The 21,456-nt window shown below is 30.2% G+C and overlaps 1 protein-coding gene and 2 non-coding genes across 3 annotated transcripts; 1 reads left to right on the top strand and 2 right to left on the bottom strand.

Annotated features, from left to right (window-relative positions):
* Positions 1-3,825: 3,825 nt before the first annotated feature.
* On the top strand, positions 3,826-8,625 carry LOC25486917 (metal tolerance protein 10). Its single transcript, XM_013608744.3, has 6 exons — positions 3,826-4,190; positions 6,045-6,157; positions 6,551-6,796; positions 6,915-6,995; positions 7,114-7,344; positions 8,036-8,625. Exons 1-6 carry the CDS (start codon positions 4,025-4,027, stop codon positions 8,378-8,380), a joined length of 1,182 nt encoding a protein of 393 aa, XP_013464198.1. The 5' UTR covers positions 3,826-4,024; the 3' UTR covers positions 8,381-8,625.
* A 2,543-nt stretch (positions 8,626-11,168) lies between these two features.
* LOC112419618 (small nucleolar RNA snoR86) lies at positions 11,169-11,295 on the bottom strand. Its single transcript, XR_003009743.1, has one exon. It is a non-coding gene; the product is annotated as a small nucleolar RNA snoR86 (small nucleolar RNA).
* Positions 11,296-16,941: 5,646 nt separating this feature from the next.
* Positions 16,942-17,068, bottom strand: LOC112419619 (small nucleolar RNA snoR86). Its single transcript, XR_003009744.1, has one exon. It is a non-coding gene; the product is annotated as a small nucleolar RNA snoR86 (small nucleolar RNA).
* Positions 17,069-21,456: the final 4,388 nt, after the last annotated feature.

Here is a 21,456-nt window from a genome sequence, read left to right as displayed (position 1 = left end):
TCATAAGTCTCTTGGTGAAACCTTGAGTAACAGAATTCTCATTCAGTTGTGTTTGAGCAATATAAATCTCTAGATGAAACCTATAGCAACAGAAGTCTCTTAAGGGAGCCCTTTGAGTAAAAAAAGTTTTTAGCCTGCGTGCTTAAGCATTATAAGTCTCTTGGAATTGAGAGGGCTACAACTAAGACTAAATGAAAATGGGGTTGAGAGGGCTAAGACTAAATTCTCTATATTTAAGCTAACTATAAGTGGGAGGTAAGAACATATTGTTTGTCTAAAAAAGATTTTCAATAAGCCATTAGAACATATTATCAGTATGGTTACGTAAATAATTATATTTTTTTCTTATTTATTTACCCAATCAAAATTGTTTTCCGGAAAAAATACATTGTTGGAGACGCATTAATTGTCATCTCATGCTTGACACAAGTTCAACAAAGTCGGAGCATGCCTTAGTGCAGCCGCAGCAAGTTGAATTCGCAAATAACAGTTAATGTTGATATTTTCATTAAAATTATTGTATCTAGGATTCGAACTCCGAACTTTTTGCATATTTTATGCATTGTTCTTACCAACTGAGTTAAGCTCACATAGACGATACATACATAATATATAAATATATATTGATGTATGAAATTTTAATATGTCAAATATGGTTTTCTTTAGGAAAATATGTCAAATATGTTTATAATTTTGCATGCATCTAGACTTATAGACTTATGTATCTACACTTATAGATATGCCTTGGTTAGGATATGATGATTTAAAATTAAAAAATAGTAAATTATTATTTTTGATTAATTTTAAATCACCAAATCCAATCCAACCCAAATCAAAGGTTAAGATGTGAAGTAATTTACAAAGATTAAACATAGCGCCCTAATCTCTCTCTCACATTATTTTTAAGTTTTTAAATTATCTTCTTATATATTAAAGTTAACATTGAAGCATATTTTAGCCCTAATTTTAACCTAAACCTATTGCATAAATTTACTATTTTAACCCTGATGCTAAATTCCTTTATTTAACCTTATTGAATTTTCCCCCTTCTCAATTTCCCGATACATCTTCTTATATATCTTCTTATATATTAAAGTTAACACTGAAGCATATTTTAACCCTAATTTTAACCTAAACCTATTGCATAAATTTACTATTTTAACCCTGATGCTAAATTCCTTTGTTTAACCTTATTGAATTTCCCCCCTTCTCAATTTCCCGATACATCTTCTTATATATCTTCTTATCTTCTTATATATTAAAGTTAACATTGAAGCATATTTTAGCCCTAATTTTAACCTAAACCTATTGCATAAATTTACTATTTTAACCCTGATGCTAAATTCCTTTATTTAACCTTATTGAATTTTCCCCCTTCTCAATTTCCCAATACATCTTCTTATATATCTTCTTATATATTAAAGTTAACACTGAAGCATATTTTAACCCTAATTTTAACCTAAACCTATTGCATAAATTTACTATTTTAACCCTGATGCTAAATTCCTTTGTTTAACCTTATTGAATTTCCCCCCTTCTCAATTTCCCGATACATCTTCTTATATATCTTCTTATATATTAAAGTTAACACTGAAACATATTTTAGCCCTAATTTTAACCTAAACCTATTGCATAAATTTACTATTTTAACCCTGATGCTAAATTCCTTTGTTTAACCTTATTGAATTTTCCCCCTTCTCAATTTCCCGATACATTTTCTTATATATTAAAGTTAACACTGAAGCATATTTTAGCCCTAATTTTAACCTAAACCTATTGCATAAATTTACTATTTGAACCCTGATGCTGAATTCCTTTGTTTAACCTTATTAGAAACTCAAGAAATGAACTGATAGAAGTAGTCAAGGATTGTGTGTAGTGCTGTTAAATTTGAGAGTTTGTATGGCTAAAATATGTAATTTATACCTTGAGAATAAGAAACAGAAAAATTGTACTTGATATAAATAAATTTAGTGAGGCTCAATCGTTTTTCTTTATCTTATGATCAATAATAGTATTTTTTCTTAAATATCTTAGTAAATATTTTGTTTGGTTGTAACTAAAGTATTTGTTTTGATTCAAATTATTATTATCATGTCATTGAACATGAGTGTATTTGTTTTGATTCAAATTATTATTATCATGTCATTGAACATGAGTTTTTATTATGTTGTTTATTGTTTATTCTTTACGTAATTTTCGCCTATAAATAATAATATTTGATTTTTCGACTTCTTTTGTCATTTCATCATCTTATTCTATTCACGGAGATCTATAATAATGAGAGACAATATTATATAATGTAATGTTCATTTTTTTTAAATTGTTAACGAATGTTTTTCATCTCATAAAACCCGTGCGGCGCACGGGTTAGTAATCTAGTTAATTATAATTTTAGTTAAATATTATTAAAATAGGAACACCACTATATTATTTAAATCTTATTTTGACTTTTAGACTATAATAGTATTTAGTTGGAAATAGAGTAAATAAAAGGAAATTTTTTAATGAACATTGACTTTTAAAATTTATTTGGAATGAGAATAAATAAAGGAAATTTGTTGAATGTGTATTGACTTTTAGAATAGGGTCATATATATATATATATATATATGAAAAAAAATTATTTTATGATAGAATTAAAAAAAAAAAAGAAATACAAAATATATTAAGAACATAATTACTTTTTCGATTTTATAGTTCATAACCTTATGTATTTTTTTTTCTGAAACATACCTTATGTTTTTTTTTTGGTAACAAAAGGAAAAACAAAAAGGAAAAAAAAAAAACTAAAAAAGATCCATACTAGGGTAAATGTGAAAACGACATACAACAAAAAACCTTATAAACTAGCATTCAGGAAGTCACTCTTTATTCGTCAATCCGCTTTTTTTATTGCAGTTGTGCGTATAAATAAATAATTTTTATGAAATTTTGATTAAACATATAGGTATCAATACTTTTCACTTTAATATTGTAACAAACAATATTTATATTTTTGAATGACATAATCAATATATCAAGTTTAATATAAATTTTTATCTTTTTGAATGACACCAACAACAATATAACATTCTTATAGATAAATTTGTTTAAGAGTATATTTGGAGGTGAAAATAACATCAAAAAATCATGTATTCTCTCGTTATATATTGTGATAAATATAGACAAAATTACACTTTCAATTCTTTAACTTAATTCAAGATAGCAATTTGGTCATTTTTTTTTTTTAGGGTTAATGGTGTTTTACCCCCTTGTAATATATGTCATTTTCGATTTTTCCCTTGTAAGTTTTTAAGGGGGAAATCAGAAAAGCCTATATTACAGGAAGAAAACACCGTTAACCCTTTTTTTATTACAAGTTTGTTCTTTTAATTTATTTGCATATAAATTTTCATACTTCAAATATAAGATTCATATGAAAACATAAATAAAAAAATAAAGAATATTTTTTAAGATTGAGAAGTCATAAGAAAAGAAAACTATAAATTTAAAGCTTAACAATTCATATATAAATGAATCAAAAGGGCAAAAATAGAATGAAAAAAGATAATTGACCAAACCACATACTTAAAAATTTAAAGGACTAAAAATGCAATTTTGTGAAGAAAAAAAAAAAAAAAAAAAAGCAATTTTGCCATAAATATTAAATATATAAAGACACTATTGATTGACATTGATATTTTTCCTAGCCTCATAAAAAAAAAGTAAAAAAGCATCAAAGTACAACAATGCCCACAAATCACCTAACTCTAGTGATCTTCATCACACAAACTCTATCTCCAATTTAAAAAAATTTAAAAACCACATGTATTCTCTATATTGCCCAATTTGCCACACATGCACCTAATTTCACTATCACACGTTTGACACATACTTCCCCACTTGCGTGTACTTTCCCTATATCTAGGAAAAATCGTTACAAACTTGAATCAAATCAAGTCATAACAAATTCACAACATAGTTACCAACACAACACAAACACAAAACCTTGGTAGTTCAGAAAAACACACAAAAACCAAACATGGCTGATGGTGATAGCATACGAAGTGAACCTCTTCTTGAGGATGAAGTTTCAAATGGTTCTTGGAGACTTAATGTTAAAGAATTTCATCTACCATCACAGAATGTTGTTGATCTTGAAAACAAAAAATCTAAGTTCAGTTTCAATGGTCTTCTTCGTAAACCTAGTGAGTCATTCTTAAATTTATGTTCTAAAGTTTATGTTTTTTTTTTTTTGTGTTGAATTGTGTAAACTGACCCATTATGTTGTACTCCCTCCGGTCCTTATCACAAGAAACAATTGATTTTTTAGATTTATTGAATAATTAACGTATCTTGTTATAAATATAGACTAGATATATCATTTGTACAATGAACCTAAAAAGTCAATTGTTTCTTATAATAAGAATCCGAGGGAGTAGTTCACTTTTTTGAAGAATTTATTTCATTGATTGAATAAAGTTTCAATTTTATGTAATGGGTTTGTTCAGTTTTCTGTGATTATGCCGTGCATGTGTTGCTGTTGAATTCTGCAATTACCCATTGTTAATGCTTTTTTACCTTTTTAATTCTTTTTCTGTATAAAGTTTTCTACTTTTGTGTAATGCATATGTTTTGTTTTTCTGTATGTTTGATATTACTGTGTATACGTCAGAATCACGGTGATTTATCATGGTTTTTATTTTTACTACAAAGTGTAGCTTTTGAAAAATCACCCTCGGTCATCGTGATTTTGACGTACCAACTTGATATCAAACATTTATGTTTATGTTGTGTATTTGTTGAATTCTGCAAATTCATCCTTTTTAATTTTCTTGAATGTTAAAACTTTTAAATTCTGCATTTTTTGGTGGTGATAAGTTGAATTGTGCAAACCTTAAAAAGTAAGATCATGATAATTTTGAATTTCTGTGTTGTTTTATTGTAGGCTAAAATATGGTTTTAGTCCATGCAAATATGCCTCGTTTTGGTTTTAGTCCCTATAAAAAAAAATTGTTTTTGGTCCCTGGAAATTTTTTTGTTTTTTAAAATAGTCCTGCAGGGACCAAAAACAATTTTTTTTTTACAGGGACTAAACCAAAACGAGGCATATTTGCAGGGACTAAAACCATATTTTAGCCTTTATTGTAATAATAGTGGGGATCTTTAATTAAATGAAGGAGCCTTTATAGTGGATATTCATCAATTTATAGTGCTAATATTATTTGTTTTGTTGCAAAAGTAGATGATTGATAAAGATCATGCTTTTTTGTTTTATTTTCAAGTTGTGGTTACTGTTTCTGAATATACTCCATTATTTTATTTTGTTGTTGCTTTAATCCATTTGTACACAATCAAAGCTTAATCAGATATGAATCTTAATTCACTTAATTCCTTTACAGATCATTATTTTGTCTTGTACCCAATTTATATTTATAATATTTCTTTAAAGGATAAAAATAGTTTTTCATGTTAAGTACTAAACAAAAGTTTGAAGTTAACATTTTAAAATACTTATTTTTTAATAAGTTGTTGATATGTTAATTTTGAAATTTATGGTTATCAATTTAGCTGAGAAGCTGGTAAAAAATTAGCACAATTAAAATTTGTGTTTAAAATCAAGTTAATACTGCTAGTTACAAGCATCATGCATGACATAAGTGTGTGTTTGGTTTCATTGTAGAGAGAGTCAAAAGTGATTTCAGACACATAAAACTATGATGTTGATTGGAATTGATTTTGCCACTAGAAAATATTCCAATAGAATTTGTAGCTTTTGACAATTAAGGTGATTTTTATAATCAATTTTTTTTTTTTTGGTGAAGGGTTTATCACTTTATTATCAAATTATTTTTCAACTTACTTTTAGGTGAATGTATTTTGTATCCAAACATAAACACTTCACGTTCAACTAACTTTGAACTAAAATTAATTTTACAAAATCATTTTTTGTCACCGCAAAATCAAACACACATACTAGTTTATTAAGTGGTTTTTTTTTCTTTTTCTGAAGTTTTTTATTATGTTCTGACTTTTGCCTTTGCCTATTTACTCTGTTTCAGGGAAACAACGCAAGGTAGCCGAGTATTACAAGAAACAGGAGAGACTCCTCGAAGGATTTACCGAAATGGAAACTATGCATGAAACTGGTTTTTTCCCAGGAGGTCTCTCTGAGGTGATTGTCTATTAATAACTATGATTTACTTATAATTTTCTTATAAACAGAGATGCATTTAACTAGTTTTGATGACTGTAATGTCACTAAAAAAAATTGCAATTTCTAGCGTGTCAATCACAGATTGCTGAAAATATCGGTTTGTTCATATTCTGCTATGCTACAGTGCTATAGCACTATTATATCCGCTATTTGACAACACTTTATACTAAATCGTGTATCGTAGAATAGTAACGGTCTGTTTCAATTTACATGTTATAGTGCTATAGCCTCCCTATTTGATAACATTGGTGATTTCCAATTGAACCTAATCGATTCATGCACATGTAGATGAATGATTGAATTTAGTCCATAAGAGAATTCTACTGACTAACATTGCATTATGTTTGACAGGATGAAATGAAGCAACTTGCAAAGAGCGAGAGGACGGCAGTACTTGTGTCAAATGCATGCAACTTGGTGCTGTTTGCAGCAAAGGTTTTCGCGTCCATCGAGAGCAGATCATTAGCGGTCATTGCATCAACACTAGATTCTCTTTTGGATCTGTTGTCTGGTTTCATATTGTGGTTTACTTCCAATGCCATGAGCAAGCCAAACCGATATCACTATCCGATTGGAAAGAAACGTATGCAACCAGTGGTAAGACAACTTAGATTTTAAACTACAACACGATTGATGAGTTGTTTAAAATTTTAGTGAATCCAGTAGTTTCGTAATACATTGAGAGTGAAAAACACACACTTATGTTTCTATGCAGGGTATCATTGTTTTTGCATCCGTGATGGCAACCTTGGGCTTGCAGATTTTGATCGAGTCCGGTCGGCAAATTTTTGCAAAGGTAATCACAGATCAACTTTTGTTGTTATTACTTGTTCACTAGTTTAAATTTGAGTTTAATCATTTTTGTCGTGCATAGCAGTGTTATAAATTTCTCAGTATCATTCTTTTTCTTACAGGCTAAGCCAGAAGTCGATCCAGTAAAGGTGAATTGGATGATCGGGATTATGGTATTTGTTACTGTCGTGAAGTTCATTCTTATGATCTATTGTCGAAGATTTAAAAATGAAATTGTCAGAGCATATGCACAAGATCATTTTTTCGATGTCATTACTAATTCTGTTGGATTAGCCGCTGCTGTTCTAGCTGTCAAGTTCTTCTGGTGGATGGATCCAACAGGAGCTATTCTTGTAAGTTTATAACTTCATCTTATTTTCTTTGCATTTCAGTGTGGTTTTCTGATTGATTTAACATGTTCAACAATTGGTATTTCCATTAATAAATTTCCCATAACTCCACGATGGGTGTAAAATCCTTTCGTATATGCGCCACATCAGAATCTTGTTGAAGGGGGTTTTGTCTCACATGATTTTTTGCTAGTTAGAGGGTGATTCATGGTACGACAGTAAGGTTATTGTCTTACCGGCGAGACCTTTGAATCATGGTTCAACCACCTTTAACTGTTCTCGAACTAGGACGAAACATCGATCAATCCGCCAAAATAACTGACCATAGTAAAGGCCTGTTTAAGGTTTAATCAGTTGAACTGTTTTGGTTTGGTTTTTAAAACACTGTCTGAAAGTTACAGATTCAGATCCTAGAAACAATCTCTCTATTTGTGGGAATAGGCTGTGTACATCTATCTTCTCAGAGCCCATTTTTCGGAAGCCTCATGCATTAAGTCGCCCTTTTTTCTTTTCTGACTAATCCCCAAAGTTACTTCAGAAGTACACATTGAGAAAACAAACTCGGTGTTTGTATTGCCCGGACGTGTACGTCTGGATAAAATCACTTTTTTCTAATATGATTGTTGGTTACATCATACAAACTCCATGATTGATGCACTAACGATGATTATATTATCCTGAATTTGTATTGCAGATTGCACTATATACAATCAACACATGGACAAAGACGGTGATGGAGAATGTTTGGTCACTCATCGGAAGAACAGCACCACCTGAATTCTTGGCAAAGTTAACATACCTTATATGGAACCACCATGAACAAATCAAGCACATAGATACAGTTAGAGCATACACATTTGGTGCAGATTACTTTGTGGAAGTTGACATTGTTTTACCAGAAGACATGTTTCTCAACCAAGCACACAACATTGGTGAAACACTTCAAGAGAAGCTAGAACAACTTCCAGAAGTTGAAAGAGCTTTTGTTCACATTGATTTTGAGTTCACTCATAGACCTGAGCATAAGACATCAGTATGATGCTGGAATGGAAGAGAGTTCCTTTCATCTTTTGTTTGTTTGAGACAAATAACATAGTTTTGGTTTATGGATATGTTTATAGTTGCTGATACTTTGGATTAATTTTGTTTTCTGATATAATTCATCGTTTAGTTGGCTTCAAATTAATTGCTGTTGTCTTTGATCTTTGTGATGTCATATAAATAAGCTTTGATTGAGACAAAAATAATGTTGAAGATATCATCCAAAACTGATTTTTATCTGTACAAGCCAAGAAATCCTTGTGTTTAATGTTCGGATATGTTTTAAGTGTTTTTTCAAAACTAATTAACAAAAAGAGAAATGATATTTGTACAATCAATTTGTGACAACTTTTGTACAACTTTCTCTCTCATACTCACATGATGGTCTTATCCTCTCTCTCCATTGTTTTTGACCAATAAGAAGAGAGAAAAATAAGGTTGTCACTAAAGTTGTCATGGAATGGATGTATAAATATCATTGCTCTTAACAAAACGATGTACATGCCCTACATGTCCTCTGTGGTACTAAGATGAGAATCACCATTTGCACCCCTTCAATCTAAAGGTGGGCACATGTTTGATTCTAGTAATGATCGTTTCAAATTTAGAGAAAATGTGACATCTACCCAATTTAGATTCTAGAACTTTAATTACGAAATCTAGATTGTATTATTCCAATCAACTTCAGGGTGAAACTGAGTTAATTAAGATTCCAATGGTTCATTTTTAAATTTTATAGCTTTTCTTTTAATAATTAATACTCCATCCGATCATTATTATAAGAAACAATTGATTTTTTTGGTTTATTGTGTAAGTCGTATCTAGTCTATATTTACAATAAGATACATTAATTATTCAATGAACCTAAAAAGTCAACTTTTTCTTATAATAAAGATCGAATGGAGTAATTATTTTAGTAATTTATAGAAAATCATAAAAAATAAATTGAAGTTTCTAAAAATAGAAATGGTGACATGGAATCTAATCTACATTACATAGACATCCTAATATATACCAGGTCAGCTTAAAATATTCGATACATTTTTTTTGTTTGAGGGAAGCTTAAAATATTCTATACTATTAAGCCTATATGAAGTAAGCCTATATGAAGTATGGATAAAATATAGGGTTAAATATGTTTTTGGTCCCTATAAATATACCAGCTTTTCGTTTTAGTCCCTCTAAAATTTTCCTTCAACTTTTAGTCCCTATAAAGTTTTCAATCACTATTTTTGGTCCCTATTTTTAAGTTAAGATTTGTATTTTTTTTAATGAAATTGTGTAGAAATGTGTAGAATATTGTAAAAAATATTCCCCCAAAAAATTAGAATTTTTTAACAAAACATAAATTAATTATGAATATTCATATTAAATTCATGTTTTGTTAAAAAATTCTAATTTTTTTTTAAGAGATTCTTATAATATTATGAATTTTTGTGCAAAATTTTATTCAAAAATATGTATTCTACATATGAGTTTACTTTAAAATAGGAATCAAAAGTGAAGATGAAAAAATTTTTAGGGACTAAAAGTTGAAGGATAATTTTAGAGGGACTAAAACGAAAAGTTGGTATATTTATAGGGACCAAAAACATATTTAACCCTAAAATATAATATTACATGTGTTTTTAAAAAGTCCAATTGTAGGTTTCGTAATGTATTATTGTTTCCAAATCTTAAAATATATGATTATATTTTGAAGAAAAATGTTAATGAGTTCTTTTAGGATACTCTTTAAGAATCGGTGGCGTTTACGATGGGAAACCATGTTAGGTCTCCTACCGTGAGAGACCACATGTTTTTTTTTTTGGACAACTTAAATGACCTGCTTTTGTAGGTGATACATATTTTATATTTTTTTGACAAGGTATGTGATACATATTGTTAACCTAGTTTAGGAGGTAAAAAAATTATAAATAATTCTTATGAATGCCTATTATATTACTTTGCAATTATTCATAAAACATATCATTTTATTTTTTAAATGATTTCTAATATTTTTTTTGTTGGAATAATTACCGTCCAGTTTGTTAGAGTAATAATTTTTTTAAGAGATATTTACAATAATATTCTACACAATTTCGTTTAAAAAATATAAATATTACACATTTTTTTGAATAAGTACAAATATTACATATGAATTGACTTAAAAATAGAGACCAAATTTAATGATTAAAAATGTACTAAAAATTAAAGATTGATTTTAGAGGAACTAAAAATTTGAATGAAAATTTGATTACTAAATTGAAGATTAATTACTAATATTAGTTTTATTTATATAATTTTAAAATCAATATATATATTTAAAAAATAGAATTTTAGCGGATCAAGTAACCTGTAAATCTCAACCTGGTATCTCCCACAGTGGCCTTTGCCTTAAGAACCTTAATAAAAGTTTTTATGAAATATGTCATCGGTGATCCTCCTAACAAAAGGCAAAGAGGGAAAAAATTCGAGTTTCAGTATTGAAAAATGAGATAATATAAAAGTTGAAGAATGCAATTGTCATTTTTCAAAGTAAGGATGGATTATACAAGTTAAACAAAAAGAGGATCTTGACGGTGGCAACCATGGAAATTGACAAAAAGATGCATGGTGGTGACATTATGAACATATTTTAGTGTTAGAATATTGTAATTTGAGATTGAGTTTGAGCATGAAATTAATTATATTTTTCAGTGAGGAAGAGATATAGTAGTGAGGCCATATTATGGTAAAAGTCAATTAAATTAACAGAAGATTAACATTTGATCGTTTATATCGGAAAAACTAAATCAAGAATTTAAATTGTAGCGACTTGTTCGAGGCCATATTCAAAATTAAATTAATTTGATAGGCACGGAGAATCGCCAATGTTTCTTAATTTTGCCAACCTTCAATGCAAGTACAAGCCATTAGTAGACCCTCTTGCTCTGCAAATTGGCTTTAACCATTTAGATATTCTACCTTAGGTAATTAAAAACGAACAAAACTTTGCACTAAATGTCACCATAAAAACCAAAACAAAAAACAGAACCTTATTTTAAGGTATTTTAACATTAATATGAGAAAAAATGTGAATATGTAGGAGCATGAGCATCTGAATGCAAAAGCCTCATAAAACAAGCAAATGCCAGAATCTCAGATCCAAATAATTATTATTGGCAACGTACAGCACTGAAATCACCATCAAATAAGTGAATCAGAGACTCTAATTTGTTGCCTTCTTTTTTTCCTCAACAAATTCACATAACACCAAAAAACAGTATCATTGAAAATTAATCGGAAATTAAATCACAACCATTGTTATATCAAATTATCATCATGCGTAAAAACCAGGTTCAAACCATTTAATTAACCAATCAACGAGACTAAAGTTCATCTGAATCGCAAAAGGCACAAGAAATGTTTTGTTTCAGACTGCCAGATCAAGATCATTTAAAACACTTGTTCATAAACCCATATATCCCCTACATAGGATCGCCTCATATAGAACATAGTGGAATCTGACTTACGAATAAGAGTATTAATTGATATTGAAGTGGAAGAGAAACATGTTGATAATGGGTTAGGGGGGTAAATAAAATAAAACGATGAAGAAACGGCAATGGACGAGAGAAGAAGAGAACAAAGGGGTTTAAATAGATCAACAGTGCGTAAAACCCTAATTTGTTGCTACTGATATTACGGTATTATCCTTTCTTCTTTTTGGGCCTTTTAGCCCATATATGATTTCCTCAAATACTAGTCTAATTTTCGTTGGTTATTGCTACCACCACACCCATATTTTCCTACTCATAACTCAAACTAATGCTAAAGTGATTTATTTGTCGTTGATCTAGTTTAGTTATTCAGAACAAAATAGGCCGCATTGGTCCTTTGTAACTTTAGGAGGATATTAGAATAAACTAGCATGATTTTATTACTTCTTAGTGTAATTATCTTAATGTCGTGTTAAGTTGGTGTATTGATTAAATTTGATAAGCAAGTGTCCTGTTATATTAAAATTGTGTGATTTATGAAGACATTTCCCAACATCACCTTTCTTTGTGCTAATGACCTAGCAAAAGTAGTATGTTAACAAGTAATAAAAGTTTAAAGAATAAAAGTTTAAAGAGTAACAGAAAGACTAGGGAAATGCTAACAAGTATGTTAAAGGCATTAGTTAAAATGTTTAAAGAATTTTTTTATTTTAGAATAATGTATTTAACACGTTTAAATTTTAAATTAAGGGATAAATAATTTTTTAATCCCTATAAATATTTCAATTTTCCATTTTAGTTTACCTAATATTTCTCTTTGACTTTTGTTCTTCCAAAAGTTTTGCATCACCATTTTTTGTTCTTCATATGTATGATTCAAAATTTTAAATGACTCTTTGCATGAATGTTTAAAATATTATTATAATCTCTTCAATTAAATATGATTTTTAATTGTCAAAACATAGAATTATATTTAATTCATCTTTCGTTAAAAAGAAACTAAACTTTTGCAAAAGAGAATTTTACAATGTACTCAATTTGATTGAGAAAAAAATTCAAAATTTCAAATGATACACACAAGTTGACTTAAAAGTATAGACCAAAATGTGGTGTGTAAAACTTTTGGGAATCCAAAAGTTGAACGAAAATTTTAAAGGATTAAAACAAAAAGTTTAAATATTTATAAAGAACAAAAACATATTTAACCTTGAAAAATTTAAGTAACATGTTTTGGTATATTTTATGTTCAATTTGTCTTACTATGTGTAAAAAACACATGTTAAGAAATCAAATATAAAATTCATATATTAAATTATGTATTTAATTTAATTCTTTTGACTCTTTCCTTTATCAATACCAGGCCCAGCCTTGCGGTGCGCAAGCAGCTCAATAAAGTCGGGCCTACAAATACTACGGGCCTCAAAAAAGAATTTAAGTCTAATACCCACGCCCACTTAAATAAAAAAATACATGTTACTTTTTTTTCTTTTCGAAACACATTTGAGTTTTTTCTAGACTCTAATTCTTCTGTCTGGACAAAAATTCGATGCTACCAAATCACCCTCAATTTGTATAATCACTTAATCGGTCAATTTGAAAAGCTATATCATTAAAAGAATCACAACAATCATTTATTTTTCGCATAAACCATTCATTTTCACCTTTTGCAGAGTGACAAATCCAAACGACAACGTTAGGTAAATTTCACCTTTATTTCACTTAATTTTTTAATTTCGTTTCATGTTTATTAGTTCTTCTGATTCTATTTTTTTTACTGAAGCATAGCTATACAAAAAAAAAAAAAAATAATAACATTTTATTTTTTCTAGGGGCCTATTTTAAAAAAAGATCAAGCCTCATATTTCATATGAACGACCCTGATCAATACCAATTTCAAATTTATAACTTAGCCAAGTTAAATTCTCATGTTACTACCAATCCAACAAGGTGTTATCCCCAACATGTAACTTAGACAAAAGTCGAGATTAATTTCACCATTCGATTAAAATAGGGTATAAAAAGAGGGAATATGCTTGTACCTCCTTAAATTTTTATGAATCGATCAATTTCATCTCCAAATTAATCAAAGTAGCTAAAATCTCTTTGAGTTTATAACATTCAATTAATTTAGTCTCTCTATCAAGTCTCGTTGTTAACAATGTTGTTGATGTGGGATTCCAAGTCAGCTTCCACGTATACAAAGACGAATTTTATTGAAAATTTTGAGAATTTTTACGGGGATTATTTTCATTGAAAATTTACATATGGACTATTTTGATTGAAAAATTTGTATTTTTTTTAATGGCATATTTTTTCGATTGTAATAAAAGAAAACGGAAATGATAGATAAAGCGAAAAGCAGTTTTGTGAATTGTTCCCGACTGTGTTGGCAGAATAATGTCGATCGGATTCCATTTTTATTTGACTGCTTAATAAAAATTTTAATAATTAAAAACATGTCTCCCCATGTTTTCCGGACTGCTAATACTTTAATTGGATAGACAACTATCCAGGACACTCTCGCTATATAATAGGGGTGTTCGCGCTGCAGTTTGGTTCGGTTTTGAGATTAAAAGCCATCCGGACCGCAAGATAAAAAAGCATGCGGTTTGGTTTGATTCGGTTGACTTTTAAAATAAAATTTGAACCAAACCAAACCAATGCGGTTTGGGTCAGATCGTTTGGTGCGGTTTTTTTGAGACAATACAATTTTTTGTTTCCAAAATTAAAATCGAGTTAAAAAGGTAAAACACAAAATATTTTCGACAATGTTTTTAATTTCATTTCATATTACAATTTCATTTTCACCAAACAACATAAACCAAATTAAAAACGTGGACAAAAAGCAATTCTATTATGTATGAAAGGTTAAAGACTAAGATTTTAACATTCTCTAAAAGTTCAAGTAGCACATAGCTACATTTTTGAAATAAAAAGCAAAGAAGAAGCTTAACAAGAGAGAAAATATGTAATTTTTTAATAGTTTCCATGGAGTTTCTATGAGTATTGATCTAGGTGACATGAATTTAATTAATATTTTTCTTATGTTGCTGTTTGGTTTGGTTTGTAAAATGAAAACCGCAAACCAAACCAAACCATGCGGTTGAGGAAAAAAGTGATCCGAATACATCCAAATCAAATGCGGTTTTTTGCGGTTTCGATTTGGATTGGTTCGGTTTGCGGTTTTTCTATTAGATTGGTTCGATTTTGAACATCCCTACTATATAATCCTTCAGGATATATAGCAATGCTCTCAAAAAAAATTCATCAAATTAAAAGTTTCTTTAAACCCAAAAACTCATCAATGTTTATACATTCTTCATCATATTCTTCCCTAAAAAATTGACACTTTATGCCATTGAACTCTAAAAAATGGGGATTGCCCTTAACCAACTCTTCATTGACTTATGTTCCATTAAAACTATAGAAGTTTGGACTCATATTTTGATGTGTCATGTCACAATAAAGAAAATGGGTTCCAAATACTTGTAATATCTTCACAAATACATCCAACCAAATTTATGTACAAACAGTAAAAAATGGTCCAACAATGAAAGCTGAATATGAAGATTTAATAGCAAGTCTCAAATTGTTGGTTGAGTTCAAACTTCAAAGCCAAAAAGGAGATAAACCTTCCATTGTTCGATTATCTTTGAAGAGAACAAAAACGAAGATACCAAGGTTGATGTACCTACGAAATGTGCAAGCAACCTAGGTGAATTAATGATGGCAATACAACACATGCTACTAATGGAGACACCATGAAACTTACAACACAATAGCCTTCTGCAAAAGATGCAAGACAAGAACCTAAATCAATGTGTACACAAACAAACGTAACCCATCGTTGTTTCGGTTATGATACTAATTTTTAAGTCCCAAAAGTCAATTTACATAAACTTAATTTTTCAGCTATGAGAAATAGTTTTTATGTTAATTTTTAAGTATTACTCACAAAAATTGTATTTTTAGAAGTTTTTTTTTTTCCCTTTTCATAAACTACTTTGACAAAGTAATGAATAATACATGAAATTTATTTGTATAACTTGTTTTTGCAAAAGCTTAAAATTAAACCCAGATTCTTTTATAAAGAAAGTGAAATTTTTTTTTCCTGACCCTTTTGTCCAAAAAAGATACAAGTCTGATCCCCTTTGAAATTTTTTTTCCAAAATGACCCAATTTTTTTTTGTCCTTTTCCTCGTTCCCGCCATTTGAAACGACGGGAATGAGCCGCCGTTCTGACACATGTCACATCGTGATCGGCCAGCTATTTTTTTGTCATTACTGCCATTTCAAATGGCGGGACCGATTTTTTTATTTTTGGGTTAAATATGTTTTTGGTCCCTAGAAATATACCAACTTTTCGTTTTAGTCCCTCTAAAATTTTCCTTCAACTTTTAGTCTCTATAAAATTTTCTTTACTTTTGGTCCCTCGTTTAAAGTAAACTCATATATAGAATTAATATTTTTAAATAAAATTTTGCAAAAAAATGTATAATATTATAAGGATCTCTCCCAAAACAATTTAGAACTTTTTTTACGAAAACATGAATTAAATATGAATTTTTATATTTTTAGCTGTAAAAATATTCATGTTTTGTTAAAAATTTCGTTTTTTGCTTTTTTTAATTTATTTGAGAAAAAATTTCAATTTTGCACCCAGGGGGAATCGAACAGGCACATATGGATCATTGCCAGTGTTACCACTAAACCAATGTACATTTGATGTTAATTTTCGAATCTAATAATATATATATCCTTTTTAAAACCAGTTTCACACACCATGAGGCATGAATCTTTTTGAAATGAGGGTAATGACAAACAAAAATTAAAAAAAATAGCTGACCAGTCACGATGTGACATGTGTCAGAAAGGCGGCTCATTTCCGCCGTTTGAAATGGCGGGAATGAGGAAACTAAGAGCTTCAAATGTAGGGACTTGTTCGAGACCATAGATTAGTTACAAACTATGATAATGTTGAATTGTCCATTTAATGGATTAACAGAATTTAGGAATTTTTAGACAAATTCTCATATTCATTTCTTGTCCCTTCGAAGATTGGTTGGGTTATATCAGAAAAACTAAATCAACGATTTTAATTGTAGCGACTTGTTCGAGGCCAAATTCAAAACTAAGTTAATTTGATAGGCACGGAGAATCACCAATTGTGTTTGTTTTCGCCAACCTTCAATGCAAGAAGCAGCCACAATTTGACCCTCTTGCTCTGCAAATTGGCTTTATATGAAGAAAATGTGAAAAATGTAGGAACATATGAATGCATAAGCCTGGGGATAAAACAAGGGCCAATGCCAGAATTTCAGTTCCAAATAATTATTGGCAACGTACAGCACTGAAATCACTATTAAATAAGTGAATCAGAGACTCTAAATTGTTGCCTTTTTTATATCAAACATACTACAATCCAAACATTCATCATATCACTAACCATATAATCATTTAATCCACAAACCACAATTAATAAAACTAGTAAATGAAATTAACTGGTCAAATAAACTAACTTTTATCTAATTCAAGGGCACAAAATTGTTTTTGTTTCAAACTTCCAAATCAAAAACATTTAACACACTAATCACAAAGCCAAGGTCACCCTAAATATTCAAGGGAAGATCTCAAACAGGACACCCTCATTTGGAACATAAGAAGACTATGGTTACATGAATAAGAGTATTAATTGATGTTGAACTGGAAGAGAAACATGTTGATAATTTCTGATAGGAATGTTTCCACAAAAAATCACCAAATCACTAAATGGTTGTGTTTCAGCCTTCAGATCAATAAAAGTTAACACACTGATAGAACCAAACGCCCATGGTATTAGTATGTTTTCTTCCGCAACCTCAAAGGGAATGGAAGATACACCAAACAACACCATGGACGTTCACGGACCAGTTAATGTATTATTAATTGATATTGAACCGAAAGAGACACAATGTAAACTATGAAATCGCATTTACAAGTAGATCCAACAAATTAAAAAAGTGATTTGACATCTGATTTTAAAGTTTATTCTCATCATCACTAACACAAAATCAAAGAAGAAAACTACATAAACTAAGAAACGAAAAACAAATTGAATTTAAATTGAAAAAATTTATGAGAAATTGTAAATAAGAGTTTTTTAGATGGCGGTGATTGAGAAAAGAAGAAGAATGTGAAGGGTTTAAATAGCTAGGTAGGTACCAAAGCAACAAAGAAACCCTAATTTATTTTCTTGGGCCTTTTAGCCCGGACGACTTGGTCAGATACTGGGTGTTATTTTCGTTGGTCGTTGCTATCATTATGCCAAATTTTGCTAACTGCACTTTTTGTTTACTCCCTCCATCCCTATATCTAAGTACCAATTTGATTTTATTTTTGTCCTTAAATGTAAACTCCTTTTCAAATTAGTAGATGCATTTATTATTTTTTTCCTAAACATATCCCTAATTAATACTACTATCTTGTCTTGAAATATGAAAAGTCAAATTTAATACACATACAAACAAAGGATAATTTTGTAATATTAACACACAAAACAGACACATTAATTACACTAACAGTTTTTCTTAAGAAATGTGAAAAAAGCAAAGGGGGTTTACATTAAGGGACAGAGGGAGTATTTATTACCCACACTTCTTATTTTTTTTTCGACTAAATATTCATTATGGTTTTAAGTTTGTGTTTAGTTAAATTTTGATTTTAAATAAATTAATTTTGTAAAATATTTTAGTTAAAAATTAGTTGAGTGTAATGTAGTTTATGTTTCAAGAGATTATGTAAATGAGTTGAATAATAATTCGAGTTTAGAAATCATCTTTGGAGTCAAGAACTATCAATTTTTTTTTTATTTTTTTTTTGTCAAGTAACTTAGTCGCTAGAGCTCACACAGTTTAATTATGGAGAAGTGGAGTGTCCGGGGTTCGAATCCCAGCTCCTGCATACAATATGCAATATCCCTACCAACTGAGCTAAGCTCACGGGGATGAGAACTACCAATCTTATATTCAAGTTTGAATAATTTTTTTAAAAAAATAAAAATTAATTTTAAGTGAATTGCTTTTGTAAATAAAATGTTACTTCAAAATGAGTTGAATTTTGTAACCTTATGAGCCTAGGAGGCGCAATCCAAATAAAGATTGGGTCATGTCGAATGAATATCAACGCTGCATAAATGAGACAAACCCAAATAAAGATTAGAAAATCTCTTGCAGTTGTGCTTGAGTAGTTTGAAGTCTCTTGCTAGTTTTAGCAGTGAGCAGTTGTAATGAGATATTGCATTTTTAGTGAACTCTCCTTGGAAGTGCAAGGGGGACAGGACTACATTTTTAGGAGTGAGCAGTTGTAATTGCTTTGTGTCTTTCTTCTCTTTCCCTCTCTGTTTTATCCGCTGCAAGTTAGTTGTAACACCCCGTTTCCCAAAATCAATTTAATTATAATTATAAAATCAGAGTTCAACACCAAACGGCATGTCACACCACTATACAAAATTTCTTAAATAGGATAAAACTATTTAACAACATCTTTCATAAAACTTCATTAATTTGCAGCGGAATATTCTTCAAAATTAAACTCCATTATCCAACAATAAATCTTGGCACTAGGCCTCAACATAATAGTTCAACACTAAACAAAGGCTACATTAACTTGTTCCAAAAATTGATACATAGGTAGAAATTAAACTATAAATACCATCCCACGTATCAGAGTCCTAGACACTTTGAGCCACCACCAACTACTCAGGATCACCTGCAAGTTACCCATAGGAAGGGCAACATTTTCAAGCAGAAGGGGTGAGATTCACAACAAAATATAGGTAAAGAATGCATCAATTGAATCTAACACCCTATCAGATAATTCATCAGCAATATTATATAAATATCATCATTTTCACATATCATCAACAATATTAATTTATAAGCCTCTCAACAACATATGCAACCCATCACCACTCCACTAAGACTCCTCTAAACACCCATGCATGTGGTACCAAAAATCATGGCCGTGACCCACACCTCTGTCGAATGGTTAAAGCATTCTCATCAGGACATAAGTCCTCACCACTAACACCACTTTGAGTAACTAGTACTCCACCACTTTGAACGACCGAGCGTTCCAGAGCCGAAGCTCTCCCACTGTTATGTTTATGCAACTAATCCCCTTGAGTATATCTACATACCAACCAATCTAACATATACATATATATGATTCACCATCCAATTTACAACATTTAAGTGAATTTTAATTAAATACAACAGACATTCAGTCAGCATCTATTCATCACAACCAACCAGGACATCCAGGGAAATATATATCAACATACAAGGCATGCTTAATTCAACAATATAAACCATCCAAACAACAACATAAATCAAACCAACAATATATTGGGCAGCTCGCCTCGCGAGCACATCTGCTCGCTATGGCGAACTCAGGAAATCAGGTACTCGCCATGGCGAGTTCGAGGCGAACTCGAGGCGAACAGAAATATGGTGCTCTCGGGAAAAATGATATTTTTCTCACTCAAACCTCAATTCTAAGCTCCCTAATCATCTTTTAAAACTTAAAACTTGCTCCAGTCCTCTTAAAAATCCTCTAGGCACATGAAACTACCCAAGATACGGCTTATAACAACATTTTAAAAATCCAGATTTTCACAAGGCTACTCGCCATGGCGAGTTGTATCACTCGCGAGGCGAGCGATGAAGTTGTTCACTCACTAAGGCGAGCATAGGCTACTCGCGAGGCGAGCGATGAACTTCTGTACGGGCAGAATGCAGGTTTTTCCCAAAAATCCCATTTTTCCTCAATTCACTCCCCAAATTAGTTTACAGATATGCAATGAAAGGTTTTATGCACTCAGAACCCATTTCTAACCCCAATTCAACGATTCCTACACTCAGAACCCATTAATCAACAAAAACCTAACTTCTCCCAATTCTCACATAAACCTGTTAGAACAAAATCAGAATTCAGACCTATAAGATTGCGGTAAACCTCACCCTTACCTTAGAATTGCAGAAATAACACAACAGAAATCGGTTCCTAAGTTCCTCTCCCTTGCTCTTGGCTTTCTCCCAAACTTGTTTGTTTTCACGTAAAACGTTTCTCTGGTTTTTCCTTTCTTAACTCCCAACTTGTAACTCCCCTAATTAGCAAATAACTCCCCACTAACTATATTAATTATAACATAACCCCCCAAACTCTAATTAATTATATTCTTCACTTATTATAATTATTTAATAAAATAAATCATATAATAAATATATATACACCACATAAATCACCAAAAACCATATAAATGACACCACATAATCAAAAATAATTAAATAATGATTAGAGCGTTACATTAGTTATGAACATCACTTTAGAAGTAAAAATCTATATGTTTCTGATCAGTGTTTTTAGCTTAGGAGAAAACGAAGAAAAAACTAACACAATTCAACCCCCCCTTCTTGTGTTTTTCTCACCTTCAACTGATACAAGAGAAAATGGTAAATGATATAAGATGAGTGATGAAGAAAGGTAAGATGTTTCAAGAAGTTATTTTACACTCGATTATGATGCCCTGCCAATAGAAATACGTCATTTATCTGGGCATTATGATCAAGTTCAA

This window comes from Medicago truncatula, chromosome 2 (assembly GCF_003473485.1).
Source record: "Medicago truncatula cultivar Jemalong A17 chromosome 2, MtrunA17r5.0-ANR, whole genome shotgun sequence".
Lineage (NCBI taxonomy): Eukaryota > Viridiplantae > Streptophyta > Magnoliopsida > Fabales > Fabaceae > Medicago > Medicago truncatula.
The sequence above is the reverse complement of the archived record's forward strand: the minus strand, read 5'-3'. Positions and strand labels throughout refer to the sequence as shown.